The 22,816-nt window shown below is 37.9% G+C and overlaps 3 protein-coding genes across 3 annotated transcripts; 1 reads left to right on the top strand and 2 right to left on the bottom strand.

The window, feature by feature from the left end:
- Nucleotides 1-3,860: 3,860 nt before the first annotated feature.
- On the top strand, nucleotides 3,861-10,188 carry LOC121796197 (auxin response factor 19-like). The gene is made up of 14 exons (XM_042194972.1): nucleotides 3,861-4,535; nucleotides 4,749-4,861; nucleotides 5,621-5,719; nucleotides 5,823-5,879; nucleotides 5,968-6,123; nucleotides 6,208-6,292; nucleotides 6,387-6,477; nucleotides 6,549-6,713; nucleotides 6,788-6,910; nucleotides 6,993-7,068; nucleotides 7,186-7,327; nucleotides 7,417-9,224; nucleotides 9,305-9,495; nucleotides 9,582-10,188. Exons 1-14 carry the CDS (start codon nucleotides 4,478-4,480, stop codon nucleotides 9,715-9,717), a joined length of 3,300 nt encoding a protein of 1,099 aa, XP_042050906.1. The 5' UTR covers nucleotides 3,861-4,477; the 3' UTR covers nucleotides 9,718-10,188.
- A 1,027-nt stretch (nucleotides 10,189-11,215) lies between these two features.
- On the bottom strand, nucleotides 11,216-14,745 carry LOC121793370 (proteasome subunit beta type-6-like). Its single transcript, XM_042191368.1, has 8 exons — nucleotides 14,479-14,745; nucleotides 14,299-14,375; nucleotides 13,713-13,768; nucleotides 13,388-13,460; nucleotides 12,591-12,702; nucleotides 12,252-12,325; nucleotides 11,889-11,963; nucleotides 11,216-11,578 (listed from the first exon to the last, which is right to left on the bottom strand). Exons 1-8 carry the CDS (start codon nucleotides 14,588-14,590, stop codon nucleotides 11,447-11,449), a joined length of 711 nt encoding a protein of 236 aa, XP_042047302.1. The 5' UTR covers nucleotides 14,591-14,745; the 3' UTR covers nucleotides 11,216-11,446.
- Nucleotides 14,746-20,961: 6,216 nt separating this feature from the next.
- Nucleotides 20,962-22,594, bottom strand: LOC121793642. The gene is made up of 3 exons (XM_042191681.1): nucleotides 22,241-22,594; nucleotides 21,853-22,102; nucleotides 20,962-21,551 (listed from the first exon to the last, which is right to left on the bottom strand). Exons 1-3 carry the CDS (start codon nucleotides 22,346-22,348, stop codon nucleotides 21,199-21,201), a joined length of 711 nt encoding a protein of 236 aa, XP_042047615.1. The 5' UTR covers nucleotides 22,349-22,594; the 3' UTR covers nucleotides 20,962-21,198.
- Nucleotides 22,595-22,816: the final 222 nt, after the last annotated feature.

Raw genomic sequence — 22,816 nt, 5'->3', positions numbered from 1 at the left:
ATTCTATGCTCGAAAAAAGAAATATATAAATTCAGTATCCTACGTTCTGCATATTTTTTTGCCTAGAGCCCCAAAACCTTGTACGTTAGTTTGTAGTTTTACGAATATTTTAGGATTTAAAAGTTGATTCTAGTCCATATCACATCAAAAAAGAGAAAATAAAATATACCTAGTCCGAAAGACTATACTGTAAATCCGATTTTAAAAAGTAATCCTAATATATACTCAAATGCATCATGGATTAAAAATAGAGTACGTACTAGTATTTCAGTTTTGAAAGATTTTATCAAAAAAATTTAACTCTATTAATTCTATCAAAATTCTATTAATTTATCATTTGTACCATAATCTTTTTTAACTCCTGTAAATTACTATCGTTGTAATTTCACTTTATTGGTTGAATTGTGACACGACATGCCGAAAGTAACATTTTATTTTACTCTACAAAATAAGTTGGATACATGGATACTAATTTCACTTAAATTATTTTAGAAATATTATACTATAAAACTGATAGAAGTTGAAAAAATAAAATAAAGTCAATAAGTTTGAAAAGAATGGAAGAAATTTGATACTATAATCACTATACATTGGCACACAATTGATAAATTTTTAAAACATGAATGGATTTAATTAAATCAATAAGATCAGGATAAAATCGACCAGTAACCTTTTACATATACTATTACATTATCAATGGATTTAATTAAATCCATTGAGTAGTATAAGTGGTAGCTTTTGTTTTAATTCAATTCGAACTTCTGTTAAAAAGTTTTTAAAGAATGTAGTACTCCTATTTTGTATCTTCCCACACTATATGAGAACCCCTAGATAATTTGATCATACTTTCCTAATATTCTTCTGTAGAATAGTACTCCTAGTATTAATTTAACGTAATGATTTTATCTTTTCTAGAACGAAAGTAGAATGCAATGAAATTAAAACCCATTAAATTGACAACGCTGATGAGCTTTTAAACCAACTAATGCATTTTTTAGAATATCGAATTTTCTACCTGAAATCACCTTCTTTTATTTGGTATTTATTTATATTTAATTCGTGTATGTGTTCCCATATAAAAATAAATATTACCAACTTACCAGATTACAATCATAATAGTACTAAACTCATATAGTCATATACATATAATACCACGTATAAATCAATAGATAAAAATAGTCATATATTAATTAGATGTGACGAATTATGAGATAAAAGTAGATAATGCAACGAATGTTAAATGGTCAAAAGAGTTAGTTTTCGATAACGATAACCCCTCTTTAAATTTATCCTAGAAATCGTTGTAAATAGCTCCATAGTTGGAATATTAGCCAATAGTCATATAATAAACTATTTATAGTTTACTTTACCATCATTAATTATGAACTATAGGTAATTATATTATCCAAGCATGTCAAACATCATGAGTACGCTAATAATGAGATTTAATTGTTTGAAAACTTTACTAATATAGTTAATGCAAATTAATTGATTTGATTATTGATGATCTACCCTTATAGTTGTAGCCTTTCATGATAAAAGTTAATTGACTTTGCTTATTCAACGGGCTTATGCGATTAATTAATCAATAGTTAACTTGTGCGTTATATATTACTCAGCCATAATATATTTGCCATTGTTTAGTACTAGTAATTAAACATTTAAATCATCTAAAGAGTATAATTTTTCTTGCTATTGTCATATCATCTGTTTAAGTCAAAACCATTATATGTATCTAGAATAGATAAATAGATTTGGACATTTAATAAGATAACTAATTAATTTATTTATCTATTTATTATTATTATTTGTATTAAAATTTGCAAAAATCTCTTCTATGGCTAGCACCATTATGGCAAGATCATTTTCATTATTTTCATTATTATTATTATTATTATTATTATTATTGTTATTTATAATCAAAGACCTATGAGATAATTATTATATAATTCAAGAATTTGATTTGATAATAAATTACCCTTTTAGGAGGAGTTCCTAGCTCAAGAGTAATCTTATTGATCTATCTATACTATTATTCGTATTTTTTTAAATATCACGAACTTCATTATTGCATTATTCAAATGGGATAACTTAGGATATGATGTGTTAGAAGACAAGCAAACAAAAAGGGCAAAAGGAAATGTTATCAACAAGTCAAAAAAATTATGATGTCTATAAATGAAGTAGCTATTATTACAAGTCTCCATTTTCAAACTTGCTTGATTATTAGTTCCTTATGTTATGATTTATAATTGCATTAACCTCCACACATATATGATAGTACATCATAATTTTGAGGTATATTTTTTGAGTAAAAACTAGTGTTCGATTTAATGTACAACACAGTCACTTCATTAATTAAGAGATCTATAGTGAGAGTTTATTAATAATCAATTATACTTTATTATTCACATAGAATTTTTAATTAGAAATAATGCACCATAGTATGCTTGATAAAAACTGTAAAGATTCAGTAATATGGAGTATAATTATATGCAAGATAACATTTTTAATCTGCTAAAAATAAAATAATTTACCTGCATCTAACTCGACAATAAAAAATCAGAATCTATAAAAAAATGATCCACATCGACAAAATCGCCAAAATTATAGGTACATATTCACTCTTTATTCATTGTCGATGTTATAATAACTATACCATAATGATGGGTCAATAGATGGTCAAGACTCAAGAATTTGTAGCTTTCAATTTAACTGCATAACTCAAATTTTATTTTTGTTTTTATCCTCCTTTTACCCCACAAACTAAATTTCACTTTTATACCTCAAAAATATAGTACTCCTATTATTGCAACTTGATAAACGAAAGCAGCCATCTATAGTAAATAATTATCACCTTGTCTTAAATCGTACACATCTTCAATAAATGATGTTAATTTACACAATTAACTAAGTAAGGTCTTTTAATGATGGGATAAAAAATTTAACTAACAAAATGAGAGTGAGTAGATTAATTTGGTGTTAAATTAAATTATAAGTTAATAGGCCCGGATCTTGTTTATTATTGGCTCATCTCAGAATAATTTCAGCTGATATAATTAAACAATAGAAGCTCCATAAGAAAATTAAATGACAAGTCAAGTGAGAAAACATTTATATTCTCATTTTTAAAGTACTTTGATCTGATCATACATGAGGTTGTATATGTGCTTGATGATTATAGAATCAATGTCCATCATCAAATAAATATTAATATATCCTACTCTCCATCGACCACTATTAAATGTGTGTGAAAAATATTAATAGATCGCGAATATCATTTTTATATCCGTTAATTTTATGATAAAATATGGAGTAGTAAACAAAATGAATTGTTTATTAAATATATAAAAATTGAAATTGAATTTACAATTGGCAGATTATAAAATCTGCAAAATGATATGTTAGTGATGGACGAAGAGTATATTGCACACCAACCTTCCATCTTATTATTTGATTGTATTTTATTTTGGGTTATCCCACGTTAGTTAAATTATTTTTCTTTACTATAACAAACAATTTCTTCAAAATTTACTATTTGCTCCCTAAAAATGATTTCCTGGCTTCGGTCGTGAGATGGAAGGAGTAAAAAATTAATATGTATTCATATTTTTTTGGCAAATGATATATTTTCACCCGAATTTAATTTTAATCCTTCAAATAATGAAGATGCAAATTCACATATTTAGCGTAGTCACATGCAATAAAATTGATCATGTAATAAGATGAAGTCAACGTTGAGGGGCCATAGTCAGAACAGTAGAGAGAGAAATATAAATAATATTCTCAGAGAGATGGAGAGAGATAGACGCAAACGTACAACCAATCTCTCTCTTCATTACACATCATTATCTGAATAAATTAACAAAAGGTGAGAACTCTGAGTAGAAATACTGAAATACCAATAGCAATAGCAATAGCAATGCAGAGAGAGAAAAGAGAGAGATAGTAAAAAAAGAAAAGAAAAGGAAACACAAAAAAGGGCAAATCGGAGCACTCAAAAAGGGGTTTTCTATCGAGAAGAACAAGAAGAGAGAGAGAGGGATAGAAATTAAAAGCTGTGGTTTCGTAGATATAGAGACAGACTAATAATATATATATATATAGAGAGAGAGAGCTGTGTGTGGACGGTGTAGTGTGTGAAAGGGGGGCAATTAAAGGCGAAACTGCAGCATTTGGTCTGCGTAATCCTCAACATCCCCTCCTTTTCCAAAGCTCCTCTTGTCTCCCTAATCCCTCTCTCTCCCCTCGCCGCCGTTCAAACTCACCGCCACCTCCTTTTTTCCGGTTGATCCAGCTCAGTTGGAAGGAGAAAGGTGTAAGCTGCTTGATCACTTTCACAAGGCTAAAAATCGGATCTTTTTTTGTGGGGGAGGCGGCGATTTCGTTGCCGGATATTCTCCGGCGAGATGAGATAAACTCCGGCCATCTATTTTCAGGCGGAGGAAGCGGTAGCAACTGATAAAAAGGAGAAGAAATGAAGACGGCTAGCTCCGGCGCCGGAGTGTCGCCGGCGAACTCCGCCGCCGTTGAAGGTCTCCTCTTCTCCTCCATTTTAATTTCTTTTTTTAAAAAAATCAATAATAGTTTCATGTCAACCCATCGTGACTCGGTCCAAGCGTCTTACCAGCTGAGACGCGTGCATTTTTCTTTGTGTGTTAAATTAAAGCATAGTTAAAGAGAGAGAGAGAGAGAGAGCATAAAGAGTAGGGAATGAATTATTGATTTGGGGGTTACTGAAATTGCAGTGGAGAAGAAGAATATTAACGCAGAGTTATGGCAAGCGTGCGCCGGCCCTCTGGTCAATCTGCCGGTGGCTGGGACCCACGTCGTCTACTTCCCACAAGGCCACAGTGAGCAGGTTTCCCTCTCCTTGCTAACGTGCGCGCTTATGGTTCCATGTATACTTAGCCTGCGCCTTGTGTCAGTGGCTGCTGGCATATGATTTTCTCACATGCGAGATTCCGATTTCATCTCTGTATTTTATTTATTTACTTACTTACTTTTTGTGTTAGTATATTGAGTATTAAAAAGGTTCGTCTGAATCTGCTTGCTATCGTGAGCTGGGTGGATTTTGGAGATATGAGTTCAGAGTTACCCTTTTGGTTTGCATAAGAGACAGATTGGTAATAATAGAGACAATTTCTGGTGGAACGTGCTAATGTGCGCGTGGTGTGGATTTGGTGGATGGGCCATTTTTACCCTTTCCTTTCTCCTCCCTTTCTTCATTATGTGTAGCATAATTAATCCATGAAATCTTTTAAATTTAAGGAAACTAGAATTATCATTTAAAATATAATAATTAATTTAACAAATTGATATTTGTAACAATTCTAGATTTTTTTATTTAGTTGAGTAAATGGATATACTCATAAGTTGAACCTTTATTTAATTACAATAATAATTAATAATTAAAAAATAGGCTGTTTACTCATTTTTGGCATGTTAATGCATCAAGAAACAGACTTCATGAAACTGTTATGGAGTTGATGATTTATTCTTTGAGGAATGAACTAAGAAAGATTAAACCCACCATTGCTTTCCTCTTTGTTCATTTGGAATTCATTTTATAGGTTGTTACTTCATGGTTGTGCTGATAATTTTGTATTTGGATTTGAAGGTTGCTGCTTCGATGAAAAAGGATGTCGATGCTCAAATCCCAAGCTACCCTAATCTTCCATCGAAGCTACTGTGCCGTCTTCACAGCGTCACCCTTCATGTACAATCACCTTCCATCTCTTGTTCGCTCGCAAACATACTTAGTTTTTTTTTAGAGATTGTTAATAGTGATGGTGTGCGTTTGTTTCTTGTTATCTCGTTAGGCTGATCCTGAAACGGATGAAGTATACGCGCAGATGACACTCCAACCAGTGCCATCGGTAGGTTTCGTTATGTGATTTTTCTTGTCAAAAAGTAACTAAAAATAAATAAAAGTTATAGTAACATTTTTGTTGTTATCTGTTGCAGTTTGACAAGGATGCTTTGTTGAGGTCTGATTTGTCAATGAAAGCAAATAAACCCCAAACTGAATTCTTCTGCAAAACCTTGACTGCTAGTGATACTAGCACTCACGGGGGTTTCTCCGTGCCTCGTCGTGCTGCAGAAAAGATTTTCCCTCCCTTGGTTAGTACGAGGCATCTTCTGACTTCTCTCGGCTCGTTCTTACAAAACTGTGCCGTGTTTCTTACAATCGAGGTGTTGTTTCAGGACTTCACTATGCAACCTCCTGCACAAGAGATTGTTGCTCGGGATTTACACGACAGCGTTTGGACATTTCGCCATATATACCGGGGTAAGCCTTACTCACACCAGCCTCTATCTCGATTCTCAAGCATTCACGCGTATTTTTACAAGAGCGTTCCTGACCGTTTTCTGTTCCAATTTAGGACAACCGAAGCGTCACTTGCTTACAACGGGATGGAGTCTCTTCGTGAGTGGAAAGAGGCTGTTTGCAGGCGACTCGGTGCTGTTTATTAGGTGATGAATTGCAAAGCAGTTTAATCAAATAGTTGCAATTCCTGACGTGATTATCCTGATTGCGAACGCAGGGATGAAAAACAGCATCTTCTTTTAGGCATACGACGTGCTAACAGGCAGCCAACGAACTTATCATCATCGGTATTGTCGAGCGACAGCATGCATATAGGTATCCTAGCTGCAGCTGCCCATGCTGCTGCTAACAACAGCCCTTTCACCGTCTTTTACAATCCAAGGTAAGTTCAGTTACGAGTCTCCATTAGCACATATACGATTATTTATTTCTTATCAAATATTTGAACGCGAACAGGGCTAGTCCATCGGAGTTTGTCATCCCTCTGGCCAAGTACTATAAAGCAGTTTGCAGTAGCCAGATATCTCTTGGCATGCGATTTCGGATGATGTTTGAAACAGAAGAATCCGGGACGCGAAGGTAGTTTAATCTGCCACATTTCCACCTTAGCTTTTCATTTTGTTGCCTAGTAGCTTGATCTGAAGAATCATGCATACTGCAGATATATGGGTACAATAACCGGGATCAGCGACCTGGATAGCGTCCGATGGAAGAACTCCCAATGGCGCAACTTGCAGGTAACGTTGCTTATTTCGCTCGTTTTCCTGCCCAAAACCATTCGTTCTTTGCTAATTTGTGTGAAACATGTATTGTTTGTGGTTATGTGTTGAAGAGAGTTGACATTCTATGAGCAGGTTGGTTGGGATGAGTCCACTGCTGGTGAGAAGCGTAATCGTGTCTCCATCTGGGAGATCGAACCCGTGACTGCCCCATTCTTTATCTGCCCCACGCCTCCTTTCTTCCGTCCGAAGCGCCCAAGGCAGCCAGGAATGCCAGGTAAAGAAGCCATACACAGTTTTCCCCTTGCAAGCATATATGTAATGTATGTGCTGATTTTGACACGTGCCTCGTGTTTCTCCTTTTAGATGATGAAGCTCCTGATCTCGACAGCATATTCAGGAGGACGATGCCCTGGCTCGGTGACGACTTTGGCATGAAAGAACCCCAAGCTCTGCCCGGCCTGAGCTTGGCTCAATGGATGAACATGCAGCAAAGCCCGTCGCTTGCCAACTCAATGCAACCCAACTCAATGCAACCCAACTATATGAATCCGTTGTCCGGTTCTGTTCTGCAAAATCTCACAGGTGCAGATATCTCGCGGCAGTTGGGCATGCCGGGGGCTCAAATCCCTCAGCAGAACAACTTGCAGTTCAACGCCCAGAGGCAAACGCAACCGGCTCAACAGCTAGATCAACTGCAGAAGCTGCAGTCTAACACGTTGAGCCCGTTGGGCTCAATTATGCCAGGGCAGCCACAGCAGTTGGCTGATATGTCTCAATCGAGGCAGAACTTAATCAGCCAGACGTTGCCTGGCAGCAGCCAGATGTTGCCGTCGCAGAACCCTATTCAAGCTCAACAACAGTCTCTTCTAAGCCATCATCAGCTACAGATGAATCTATCACAGAATCTGCCTCAGCAACAGCAACAGCAGATGTTTGGTCACTCTCAACAACAAAATCCGATGTCGTCCGATCACACCAGCCAACAGCTGCACATGCCGGAGAACCAAATGCAGCTTATGCAGAAGTATCATCATCAGCAGCAATCAATGGTGGCGATGCAGCAGCCGTCTCATCTGACGCAGCTCCAAGATCATCAGAAGCAGCAGTTAGATGTTACACCAAGCTTTTCGAAGCCTATGTCAACGAGCCAAATGCTGGACGCATCTCAGACAACTTCCAGTATGATCCCTCAGTCTCACGTTCTTTCCCAGCAGATGGCGAGGAATAACAGCCAAGCACATCTTCGTTTCGCTCAACCACCTCAGCAACCAAAACCTGACCAACAGCAGCAGCAGCAGCAACCAGGGATGATGTCGGATTTACCAGGACATGTGGGGCATACGTTTCAGCCTTCTGCCGGTGGAGGTCAGTCAGCAGTTACAGACGACGTCCCGTCCTGTTCAACTTCGCCATCCACAAATAACTGCTCAAATGGAGTTCAGTTGATGATGAATGGCAAAAACCAACGCACTGCAATGGTAGGGGATATACAGCAGAAGAGCGACGTGAAACCTTCATTAAACGTATCCAAGATTGCTCAGTCTTCAGTCACTCAGTTGAATTCAACCGTTTTGGAGGCTATACCGTCTAGCAGTAACTTAGTCAAAGATTTACAGCAGAAGAACGATGTTAAGTCTTCGTTGAACGTGTCCAAGAGCCAAAACCAAGGTTTCTTCGTATCACAAACCTATCTCGACCCTGCTGGAACACAAATAGACTACTTGGATAGTTCGTCTTCAGCAACATCAGTCATTTCTCAGAATGATCTCCACATGCCACCGAACAACAACTCAATGTCGTTCAATTCCCAGTCGATGTTGTTTAGAGATGCAAGCCATGACGGAGAAGTCCGGGGTGTCCCAAGGAACAGTCTTCCTTTTGGGGCCAACATTGAGAATCAGTTAGGAATGCCGATGATACCTGATGCATTGATCACTAAGGATATGGTAGGATCGGGTAAAGACTTTGCAACTGATGTCCCGTCTGGAGGAGGCATGATCTCCAGCTTTGACAACCAGAAGGCTGAGCTATCGTCGTCTATGGTTTCACAGTCATTCGGAGTTCCAGATATGACATTCAATTCCATTGATTCCACGATAAATGACGGTAGCTTCATGAACCAAGGGGCTTGGCCACCGCCTCAGATACCTCGGATGAGGACATACACAAAGGTTGGTTAATCATAACCCCATGTTTAGTAGGTTTGATGAATGACTTTTTTTAGTCTAACTTGGCAAATGCTTTCTCGCAGGTGTACAAACGAGGGGCCGTTGGAAGATCAATTGACATTACTCGTTATGCAGGATATGACGAGCTTAAACAAGATTTGGCTCGTAGGTTTGGTATAGAGGGACAACTAGAGGACAGGCAGAGAATCGGCTGGAAACTCGTGTATGTGGATCATGAGAACGACGTCTTGCTAGTAGGCGACGATCCTTGGGAGTATGTTCTCTCACTTATTCACTGCATCATTCTGTATTCTACCACACCTGACATCAAGATTCACAATTTTTACGCGTTTCGTTCAGGGAATTCGTGAACTGTGTACGTTGCATAAAGATCCTTTCGCCTCAAGAGGTCCAGCAGATGAGCTTGGATGGAGATTTTGGGAACAGTGTCCTTCCAAATCAAGCTTGTAGTAGCTCAGACAATGGCTTGAATTAGTTGGATATATTTTCTAGACTATTCTTTTTTTCCACATGGAAAGCATTGCAATGGCTTACCAACAAACACATTTCATCCCTTGGTTCATGATCCTGCTCGGCTTGGAAGGGCACGGTGATCGTTGGCCACGGGTAAGAAGTGGCTTCATTAGTGGTGGACGTGAGGGCGGGCTAAGCATCTATGCCGAGTCTTTTTTCAGGCATCGTGCTACGCCATGGTGTTTTAGGACTAGCCGAGATATAGATGGAGGTCTTGTTAAGAGGTATGATGGCCTAATGTAATTGCACATTTCTCCATCTTTGGTTAGAGGGAGATGGAGGGAGCTTGAGTTATGTATGCATTATATAGTTTCGAATTGTATAGACCTTTAGATATAATTTGAGTTTCGCTTTGTGATGGCATTGAATGAATCTAATTGTTTACAAGGTTAGAGATTTGTCAATTGAATGAATCTAATTGTTTACAAGGTTAGAGATATGTCAATTGAATGAATCTAATTGTTTACAAGGTTAGAGATATATGACAAATGAGGAGTGAATCGATTGCTAACTCAACTATAACTAATTTGAGAATATAAGATTTTTAGAAATCTTCTGGTCTACAATGTGTGATGTGTTATTTCATTTTTTATTTTTTTAATATTGAAAAGATAATAGCAATTACTCCCTCCGTCCCACATAATTTGACTCATTTCACTTTTACCATTTTTGGTAGTGGACCCCACATTCCACTAACTCATTTCTACTCACATTTAAATATAAAACTAATATATAAAAGTGGGACCCACATTCCACTAACTTTTTCAACTCACTTTTCATTACATTTCTTAAAACCCGTGCCCGGTAAAAGTGTCCCAAATTATGTGGGACGGATGGAGTACCAAATTTAGGGTTTGGAAACACAATGTCAATATAGTGTATGAAATACATCAACACAAAGACATGACAATGTCAATACAGTTACATATTGACATTGTACAAGCATTGTATTGACATATTATGTGTTGTGTATTGATATAAAGCTGTTAACGAAATTTATGAAAATTTTTTTTAATTTTTTTTCAAATTTTGACATCGCAAGTGAGATCTCGTTAGAATCCTTATGAAATTATCTTTAATTTGATATATATTGTGAGAAAAAATAATTTAAATCGAGAAAGTTATATGCGTTTTAAAGTTATGGAATATTTTTCAAAAATTAGTTACAGTAAATTGACCTTAATACCTTTATTGACGTTTTTTTGTTGATCGTATTGACATTTCAGGCTAATGATCTAAACCCTTGATTTGAATATCTAATGGCTATTATTTAATTATAGTTAGCAATTAAGTATTGAGTTAACAATATAACACTCCCCACAGACAAATAAATTAAATCGTAAATGGTCAATTTACCAAGTTAGTACATTTTATATGTTAATTAATCGAATCCAGTGCCCCCAACAAAAATCCGTTATTATTGGATTGTTACTAGAATTGACGTCACAGACTCATAGTAATGCAAGTAACAAGAACAGTTTCTATAAATTACGAAATAAGTGAGGTGACAAAGAAAGGATGGAATGGCAAATCGAAGTTATTGTTTTCAATTTGAAAGGAAAGCTTGAACTCTGAAAACAAGTAAACTGATAAATCTCTAGGATGAGTACATGGGTGGATAATAGATTGAGGAAGTCGAGTGACCAATGGTTGGCTTAGTAGAGCAGATAGTGGCTCAGACGACCCTCGATTTAGCTGACCATTGGTTCAGGACTCGCGGCAGAAAAACCATCCAACAGGGAGTCCTTGGCTTCCAGCTCTTCATGCCATAACGGAAGTGTGTTGCCTGGGAAGAACTTCCGGGAAACCCCATCTTTGTTAATCTGCAATAACGACCCCAAAACTATCACATTTCTAACGCCGTTAATATAGTAGCTTTTTGATGGAGGATTGGACGAGAAGACAATATTGCTTTCAACTAAAAAACACCTACAACTTTCTTTTAGAGCTACACACACGCGCGCACTAGCTCCTCGAGGTAACTCAAACACCTGACCTACTACTAGTTGAGTTGAGACATAACTACCTGCCGTTTCTATTCATAATATAGGTGGAGCAGACAACACAGCACAGCTAAGAATTAAATTCAATATCTAACAAGGAAGCATGGTTCATTATCAGAAAGGTACTCACAGTCACTGTGCGGACAACACCACCGCTAGCACCATCCCGAGCAATTGCAAGAGAGACTGCTTTCACGACTAGTTTCTGAAAGAATGTCAAGGAGATCCAAAATCAGTTAGATAAAAAGTTATTGCAGAAGAGAACAAAACATGAGACTAGTACACAAATCACTTGAGAAACTTGAGGTTGCTCAAGGATACCATGCAAAGGGAGATCTTAATCACACGAGGGAAGTGTGAACAATGAGATCTTAGTCACGCGATCTCAAAGTCACTGATTAGAAGTAAGTTAGACAAAGGAGCGTTCGAACTGTTTCTTAGATAAAATTCTATAAACTCAGCAAGTTCACAGGAATTGGGAAAAAATGCCCACCTCAGCTTCATCCTGTGTCATCCCTTCCTTCCATACTTGGTCAAAGAAACCATACAGATACGAAGAGCCAGATCCTGGAGATAAAAAAATAGAATTGCTATAAAAAAAACTGCCTCCACAAGTAAGGGGGAAATATTAAAGTATCTTCAAGAAACTTCACATAGGAACAAAACAGCCTCAAGTTAAGATTAACAACATCAAAATCATGCATTTTCCCCACTAGAAAAATTAGCATGGAGGTTATTGAGTAAGGAGGTAAGGATATAACAAACATCTGAACAATTCTGCATAGATTAAATCCAGAAAGTACAGACATAGATCAAAAGATGTGAAGGAAACCTCCAATAGTGAAAGGCTGCTCCAAAAGAGTTCCCCCGAGAGGTATTCCATAAATTTTACCACCTTCGTACTTGTCCCACCCACCAACTATCAATCCAGTTTGCAACATGTTCTGCAAAACCAATTGATTGGGATGAACTCAACACTAGATACAAAATATGCTGCTACTTCCAAACACAACTAAGAATAAAATTAAAATAGGATCACCAGCTTGAGTTCAAATATGTAGAAACATTATTCAGTAAGGGACCCAGTTATATCTTGTATAGAAACATTGCATTTCAGTTCAGCAAATCATCAAGTGAATTTTCACTTACTACAAAGTTATTCCTTTTCTCGTGTGCCTACTGCCTACTCCAAAATATTTAATTTAAAAATTGCTACATCGCATAGATATTGAATGTGTGACAAATACACAGTATAACCTCCATCATCTTCTTATTTCTATAAGAATCCACCAATGTGGCAAAAAATGCAAGGATAATTATATCAGCAGCAAAACAAATTTCACTAGCAAGTGGTTTTGTGGCCTATAGTCAAAGCTTACGATATATGAGATCTAAATAGGTAACAACGTAGATTTACATTAAGTCACCATGTTATGTAGATTTACATTAAGTCACCAAGCCAATAGAAATTGATAAATACGGTAACAAATTAAGCTTCCAAGGCATCTTGTGAAAAGAAGAAATGGATGAACTTGTAGTTGGATGAAGGGAGGTTTGTTGTATATGGATTATCATAAGATTGTACTTGCAATGAACACAGATCAACAAGTCAAGGAGCATTTGACAAACCTTGTTATTGTAAGATACCATTCTGACAAGGTTCGCTGCAACTTTTACAGTTGCAGGCTGCCCAAGCTGTATCCTGCATCCATGAACAATTGGAAGGGTGTCATTTAGTTAACATCTTAAGAAGTCCTTACTAGCATATGAAACCAATTTAGTAAAATCCAGGAGGAAGGGTGTCTATTAGCCATTATGCATATACTTATTCATACAACCTATAGTAGACCTTTGCTGTCTTCAATTCTTAGGTTCTGGACTGGTTGGTTATTTGTGCATGGACAACAAAAAATTAATCAAGCGACAATACATGATAGTTGTTGTCTGGACTTACGTGTGTTGATGGAGGTAGTAGCGAACATAGTCTGAAAGAACCTGAGAATCTGCAGCCTGATAAAAAAACAAGACAAAATGTGTTACTTAGACAAAGGGATGGAAAATCTATTCAATTGTGCAGCTTATCTATCAAGGAGCGAGCTTATGGCTTCAGGACATGATTTCACAATAGATGACGCCAAATATGATGATAAATTGGCAGTAAAGATGAAGCAGCAAGGCTCAAACACGTCGAATGGAAGCTATGAGAAAAGACAATTATAACTTAAACTACGGCCAAAAGGCCAAATCTATACACACAGAAGCTTCAGCCCCTACTATGCAGTAAATAAGTATAAACACATATAAAATGTTGCTTATATCAAGAGAAACACACTTAACACAAAAATCCTTCTATAACTACTCTTCTGCTTCTGTATAAATATATTAGATGAAACTTTGAAGATCAAACCTAGCCATGCACTATCATAGGCAAATTTTTTTCTCGCTTGTTCCAAATTCCAAAACCTAGAAAACATAGCAAAACCCTATAATTTCCAATGATAACACGATTAAACAAAAAAACAACAACGTAAAGATCTTACCGAACCAGAGCGGCAAATGTAGACATTATCGGTCAGCTGAGTGATCTTATCAGATGCCCTATTCGCCACATACATTCCTACAAAATACATTAACATACGAATGCAATACCGATAAGCACCGAAACATAATGACGGAAAAAAATTGCATAAAGTAGCAAAAATGATCAGATAAAGAGGTACCGGTGCTGGTGCGAGAGTCGGCGCCCAAAACAACGCCGCCGTCGTAAGTGACGCCGATGATGGTGGTTCCCATCGAGTGCGGAGCGTTCAGATCGTTGTAAATTGAGTCCATGATGAATCTCAGATTGGAGATCGATTGGGATATGGGTGAAGTGAGGAATTATCAACAGATAAATTCGTACTCGAAGAACTGGGGGAAAATGTAGGAAGAGCAGAAAAAACAATAAAAAGGGAGTTTCGTGCTGCTGAAGAAGCTTTTGTTCAAGAGGTTTGACCCCTCAATTTGTAGGAATTATGGATTGGCCCCTAATTTAAAGCATAATATTGCGCATATGAGCCCTGTTTTCCAAATTTTGAATGAGAAATTATGAAGTTTTAATTATTCACATCTGTCTTTACTCTTTAGCCGTCCAAATTTTAGGGAAATTGAAACACAATTGGCAACCCTAAAAGTTTAGGGGTACATAGAGTGGTCATCCAATCCAATGAGTAAGGGCATCCACTATAGGGGTGGCGCACCGGCCGCCCCCATTCTGCCATCGCCCCGCCGGCCTATTGTGCAGGCAGCGTCCGCCCCGAGGCGGACGCCATTTCTGGGGCGGAAGGCCCTCCGACGAGAAGAGTGCGAGGACGCGTCAGAAATTATTTTTTTTATTTATTTTATTTTTAAAAGTTGTATTATAAATACCACTCCTCCACCACCCATTTTAAACCATTTTCAAACACTCTCCATTAATTCACTCTCTACACTTTCACTCTAAAAAAATGCACGGTGGAGACGACGAATGACCCGGCACTGACGAATCGGGATATGGCGGCTATCCTTCCTAACCGTGGGGTTGGAGTCAAACTCCCCCTCCATGGGGATCGAGTCCAACTCCTCCTCCATCTCAACCGTGGAGGTCGAGTCCCACCCCCTAACCTTTTCAGAGGAATTTGAGCCGCTCGGCGTTTGGAGATTACAGACCCAACCTGGACGCGCTTAACCATCTGCGGCCGGAGACCCCTTTCCATTCCAGCCAATCTCCTTTCACCGATGCAAATCGAGACGCATTGGAGACGATGATGGGTCTGCTCAATCCGGGAGTACCGGATACGCCGGCAGCACGCGTAGATACGCCCGTTCCGACGAGAGTCGGCGGGTCCAGTTGGGGCGGGTGGAAGCAGTGGCGGCGGGGGCGGCAGAAGAGGCGGCAGCCGCGGTGGCAGCGGTGCCGGCTGTGGCGGTGGCGGCTCGAGCAGCGGCGCCGGCAGCGAGGCAGCGGCGCCGGCAGCCGGCGGTGGACGGGCCACGCACTACACCAAAGCGTAGTCCATTGCTGTGGCGCGGGCGTGGGATGCCGTCACATCGGACCCCATTGTGGGCACCGATCAGACCGAGGGGAGCTTTTGGAAGTGCGTCATGTTGGCATACAACGAGTTCAAACCTCGAGGCGCCAAACCGCGTGACGGGGAATAGCTCCGCAAAAAGTGGTCTAGAATTTTGCATGCCACCAAGCGGTTCGCGGGCATATACGAGAACAACCTGCTCAGTGCTGATAGTGGCCGAAGTGAAGCCGACGTGAAGGCGTTGTCTATGACCCAATTCAACACGGAAGGCTGACCGAAGTTCACCATGTGGTAGGAGTATCTTGTTAAATGTTTAGGAAAGCATAAATAACATTGTTTCTTTAAAATATTTTTTTTCTTTATTTGTATTCTCACACCTTCGTCCATTCATTCTTTTTTCTCTTTGCGGTCTTCATTTGCAATTTTCTCTCTCATGCATCTCCGATAAACAACCCTAAATGTCGTTGTTGTTGCGATGCTTTTCCACCACCCTTGCCTTTTTTTCTCCATCGATATATATATATATATAGGGTAGTGATCTAGAGCAAGAGCCCCTTAAACCTATAACTAGAGAACAAATCATAGCCACAAGATCAAGAAAATCAAGGGCTAGTATTAATACATGTGATTTTGGAATTTAAAGGAGAAATTAGTTCCATCTATCACAAATTTACTTTACAATAACAAGGAGGGGGTATAATGGTCATTGCACAGAAAAAATAGGTTCCGTAAATTTTTATCTCAATCTCTTCTGCAAATTCCCTCATCTTCCCGCTTCATACTACTCTTGGGGGTTGAGATCGCGCGTCCGATTCAAATCGTAATGTTGCGGGCTGAGATTGAGATCCTGAGCGATCTCGGAGATGTGAAGAGGGTCGATGGAGTTGGCTATGTCGATATCGGCCAGAACCGGCGAGACCATTTCTGAGTTTCCGTGTTGCCTTTCTCATTCTGTCTCTCAGTTTCCGTGATGGTGAGAAAGTGGAGGAGCGTGATTGTGAGAGGGGGAAGTATTTGATAATAGTCACACGTCGGCGTCATGGTCGTCAATATGCAGACGACGCCACTTATCTGTCAACATAAATTGTTTCACTGTTTGGATTAAGCATTATTTAATCAGTAGGCTTATTTAATTATCATTAATGCAGGAGAGACAAGTGTCTTATGGATTCAAACTTTATTTTTGATGATCTACTTTTATAAATATTTTTGCTATCATGTCACTTTATTTAAAGGCTAATTGATAGTTCAACTTTCGCTGATTGTAATTAATGTTTTATCAAGGGGTGTTTAGCTAAAAGCATATTGAACATTTCAATCTTGGGAAAATGATCTTACTCATATAGTGATGTGTTTTATAAATAAGAGTGAAGTAAAATCAGAATAAGAGTGATGTGTTTTGTAAACAAAAGTGAAGTAAAATCATAGTAAGAGTGATGTGTTTTGTAAACAAGAGTGAAGTAAAATCACAGTAAGAGTGATGTGTTTTGTAAACAAGAGTGAAGTAAAATCAGAATAAGAGTGATGTGTTTTGTAAACAAGAGTGAAGAAAAATCAGAATAAGAGTGATGTGTTTTGTAAACAAGAGTGAAGTAAAATCAGACTAAGAGTGATATGTTTTGTAAACAAGAGTGAAGTAAAATCAGACTAAGAGTGATGTGTTTTGTAAACAAGAGTGAAGTAAAATCAGAATAAGAGTGATGTGTTTTGTAAACAAGAGTGAAGTAAAATCACAGTAAGAGTGATGTGTTTTGTAAACAAGAGTGAAGTAAAATCAGAATAAGAGTGATGTGTTTTGTAAACAAGAGTGAAGTAAAATCAGAATAAGAGTGATGTGTTTTGTAAACAAGAGTGAAGTAAAATCACAGTAAGAGTGATGTGTTTTGTAAACAAGAGTGAAGTAAAATCAGAATAAGAGTGATGTGTTTTGTAAACAAGAGTGAAGTAAAATCAGAATAAGAGTGATGTGTTTTGTAAACAAGAGTGAAGTAAAATCAGACTAAGAGTGATATGTTTTGTAAACAAGAGTGAAGTAAAATCAGACTAAGAGTGATGTGTTTTGTTAACAAGAGTGAAGTAAAATCAGAATAAGAGTGATGTGTTTTGTAAACAAGAGTGAAGTAAAATCAGTCTAAGAGTGATGTGCTTTCTTAACAACCGTGAAGTAAAATCACGCTAATAGTGACGCGTTTTGTTAATAACAGTGAAGTAAAATCATGCTAATAGTGATGTGTTTGTTAACAACAGTGAAGTAAAATTGGCCATATTTAATTCATTGTGGTCTCTAAAAAGTAAAAACAATTATAAGTACTTGCTCCCCAAGCTCCATCCTTTCTTTTTCTTAGTATAATATTTCCACCATTCAACTCTATCCATACTAATTATGTATGCACCGAACGAAATTATTTTTGAAAATCTCTTCAAACTAAACAATTTACATTTCATAAAATGAATAATTGATCAAGTTTGGGACCAAGGGCCACCTACCAATATACATACATGATACATCCCCTTTCATCACCAAATTCTCATACCACAAACCTTACTTCCAACAATGCCATCCAAAAAACACAAGCCCAAGAAATCATCCATCACTAACACACCGCAGCCGCTGCCGTATCGCTCTCAACAACAGTGTCCTTGGACGGAGTTTCTCTCAACTAACATCAGCGCCGCACACAATCCGTGGCGCACCAACGCAGCTCCGCTCCCGCTGTCACCAAATCACGGCTACCACCACCAACATCAACACGATGCGACGCCCATCACAACCAACCGCCCCAACTCTGCCACGTCGCCAATGCCTGCATCAGCGCCGCCCCAAATCGAAGGAGATTTGATCGCAGATTTGGAAGGAGAAAGAAAGGAAATCACGTAAATTTGAATTTGATAATGTAATTTCCAAAAATACCCTTGGCCTATTTTATATTATTAAAATAAATAATATTTGTTCCATTAAGATGTGTGGCTGAGATTTGTTCTCTAGTTATACACTTAAGATTAGTTATATCTTGATCACTCCCGTATATATATATATATATATATATATATATATATATATATATATATATATATATATATATAGGGAGATGATCAAAATAAGTATGTGTTTAAATCCAGAAATGCAGACCAAATCTTGGCCCTAGGATTAGATGATCTAATGGTCAATAATTAACCAAAAACACGTAAGGTCATAATTAAGCAATTTTAGGTCATATTATAATATTTGGGTTTAATGTCATGCTAAGATCGTTTTAGGTCATGCTTTGTTAGCATGACCTAAAAATTACCTAATTATGACCTAAAAGTGACCTAATTATGATATTGTTCTGCGTTTCTGTATTTAAATTTAGTTTTGCATAGATCAAAACCCTATATATATATATATATATATAGGGTTGTATTATATACCAAACTAGTTTTAAACACTAAACGCCAAACACATCATTATATAATAATGCGGAGTTCATTACAACTTTATTTGTAGTTCATTATAGGGAATTCTAAGATTTAAAAACAATGACATCATCATGCATAATTTAGAAATCTGAAGTTCATTATATGTTTGTTATTAGTTCATTATAATGAACTCCATGTTATCATATAATGATGTTGTTCGGCGTTTAAGGTTTAAGAGTGGTTCGGTATTGATCACAATCCTACCTATATATAATATAGGGAGATGATCAAAATAAGTATGTGTTTAAATCCAGAAATGCAGACCAAATCTCAGCCCTAGGATTAGATGATCTAATGGTCAATAATTAACCAAAAACACGGAAGGTCATAATTAAGCAATTTTAGGTCATATTATAATATTTGGATTTAATGTCATACTAAGATCGTTTTAGGTCATGCTTTGTTAGCATGACCTATAAATTACCTAATTATGACCTAAAAGTGCCCTAATTATGATATTGTTCTGCGTTTCTGTATTTAAATCCAGTTTTGCATAGATCAAAACCCTATATATATATATATATATATATCTTAATTGTATACATTTCCCCAATTCCACATAATCGATTACTCTTTTAATAAATTCCCAAAATATAGGATTCTAATCTCATTTTATTCCCTAGTCGACAAAATTGCACCTGTTCAAGGAAAAAATGAGTGGTGCAATTCCCATACGTCATGGATTCTTTCCGAATATTTGGCGGCAAGGAAGCATCATAAGGCCTTAGCCAATTTTTGGAAACCCTAAAGAAAATCGACTTTCGAATTCGTTTCGGGTAAAGAAAATCAAGGTTTCGTGTGAGAGAATCAAAATTAAATCCCCCTATTTCCCCATATCATTTTTTACAACGCCTCAACACGGTCGGGTCGAATCAATTCAGAAATCGAAAACTAGGCAATCACGTGGTTTTGAGAATTTGAACTTTAGTTGTGAATTGAAGTAAGTGGCAATTTTGATGATTGTTTGAATTGCTAAGGATAACACATAATTCGAGAAATAATGCATATGGTGATATTCGGCTTGGATTTATGGTAGGGGAGCTTGTGGTGGCAAGGCGACAGAAGGATGATGGTAGGCAAGCTTGTTTACATTGTTGATGAGGGCCTCGGACCGGTGGTCGTCTAACAATAGGAAATGGTTGGGGCGACATATAGGGCTAGAGTCTTAGATATAGAGACACGTGAATTTTAATTATTTTCAATTCTTTCTAGATTATTAGCTTCTAAATGAGCTCATTTAATCGTTCATATCGTCACATTAATCATAAACACATGTCTCACTTTTTATCTCCATAATAAAAATAGCGTACACAATACTTGTAAAGTAAAGGTGCCTAATCTTCCGGTTCGCAACCGCCGATTTCGGTTTTGGAAATTGCCGAACCGAAACCGAAACTGGCGGGTTTTCCCGATTTTTCACGGTTCTGAACTGCCGATTTTAACGTTTTTTTGCGGTTCCGGCTTGGATTCACGATTTTTTGGCGTTTTTTCACGGTTCCGATTTGGAACCGCTCGGAACCGGCTGTTCCGGCATGTTTTCGATTCAAAAATTTTTTAACCTGAATCGAACCACGGTTCAAAAATCGACAATTTCAGTTCGGATAAATTTTCACGGTTTCGGTTTGCAACCGTAACCGGCGGTTACAGTTCAGTTTTAACCGCCGGTTCGGTAACTATTGTGAAGTACTCAACTGATTTCCAAATCAATTACTAGTGTTACTTAAAAAGTACTATAGAAGTTTGCTCATTCAAAATGATACCCCATTCAAGCTTCATTTCACATATAGCAATTACAGAGTAATTGCCAAAATTGAACATGAAGCAACGATAATCCATTTACTATGATCCCTTAAAAAGATCACACAAAGCACAACCCAACAAGCTGCTAACCTAAGGGCTCTAATGAAGGCTGTGTGTCGCCTGACCTAATAATCATCGGTACCATACAATAGGCATTGTCGTGTTCTGAGGAGGCTGCGAGATCGTGCAGTGCTGCTGCCATTGAGGCAAACCTTGGCTCAGTGGCACCGAGCCAGAGTTGCTTTGTTGGATGCTTGGACTATCTTCCACATCCATGCTAGTAGCCTCACCCGTCTCTTCGGCCTCCATCATTTCACCACCATCAAATTGGTAGCAAGAGTTTTCTCCATTCTCAGGCAGTGGAAGCCATGGGACAATGGCTTGGCACACATTGCCCGAGCTAGATATATCAATATCATCTTCTGTAGCACCCTCATCACTATCCAGTCTCCAAGAATTAACAGAGCTTGATCTCAACACTTGATCTAGCAGAAATCACAGATATATCAGTAAATACAGTTTTCACATTCCTCAGCATATACAAACAAATTTCAAAATTACCAGCAAACAAATCCTATCTCTGCTGAATGAAAACACTAATCAGGAATTGATATCTACCTAATCAACCATGATTTACAATGTTAGGCTAAACTCCACTTCTTAACCCTAACATTTTGATCAATGGTGAAACTTCCAAGTAAATGCAGATGCAGATGCAGATGAAACATGAAGGCTTAATCATGTATCAGCAATCAACACGAATAAAATCGAGACAGTTAGGCTTACTTTTTAAAGCGGAGATGAATCGAGGATCAAGGGAGACGGAGAAATTGGAAGGAGAACGGACGATTGGTGTGCTTGGCTGGTAAAGCACAATAGCCCTCTCATTCTCCCCCAAATCCGGTAACTCTTCAATTTTCAAACCCCCTGATCCGTTGGAGCTCAGTTCCGGCAGGAGCTGCTGAGATTGGTCGTACGTCGCGGCGGCGACCTCAGGCTCCTCCTCCACTAACATCATCGGCTGCAATTCAGCATCCTATACTCGTATGCGAGTTAAAAATTTAGAACTACGACATTGCCGCTTGAAAACTAACGAGGATAAAACCGAACTCCAGCAATTAGGAATTCGACAACGGAGCTAGCTACTACAATCAATTTAGGAGAAATAGCTTACCAGCCTACGGATTTTGGTGGCGGGAGAGGAGAAGATGAAATCGGAGACGTCCTCATTAACATGCTCAAAGTCTTTCCTTTTCATCCTCGGCTGGAAATTCGCTTCCATTATTGGCGAAATTAAACGTAAAAAGAAGAGCGAGAGAGGATGGATTCGGAGGAGAGACGATCGAAATTGAAGTTTAGGGGAATTTGGCGTGAAAAGTGAATGCAAATTGCAATGGTTAAAATGGAATTGGATGATCACACTATTTTGAAGAGTGATATTTATGTTCAATGGATTTCTAGATGACTCCAGAAACTGGGAGAGTGGCCTCTCTCTCTTCTCTCTCTCCTCAATGTCCTCATCTTATCAGAGCATCAGCAGTGTCGCGGAATTTCCGACGTAATTCCCCGCAGAATTACCAAAAACCCCTCCTGCCACGTCATACGGAGACATCAGAGAGTGGCCTTTCTCTCTCTCCTCTCTCTCCTCAAGGCTCAATGTCCTCATCTTGTAATCACATTTTTAATTTCTAATTATAAATAAAGCTGTAAAGTTATTTAATTTTGAAGTGATTGTGTTCGATAATTTATT

The sequence above is a fragment of the Salvia splendens genome, chromosome 3, assembly GCF_004379255.2.
Source record: "Salvia splendens isolate huo1 chromosome 3, SspV2, whole genome shotgun sequence".
NCBI lineage: Eukaryota > Viridiplantae > Streptophyta > Magnoliopsida > Lamiales > Lamiaceae > Salvia > Salvia splendens.
The sequence above is the reverse complement of the archived record's forward strand: the minus strand, read 5'-3'. Positions and strand labels throughout refer to the sequence as shown.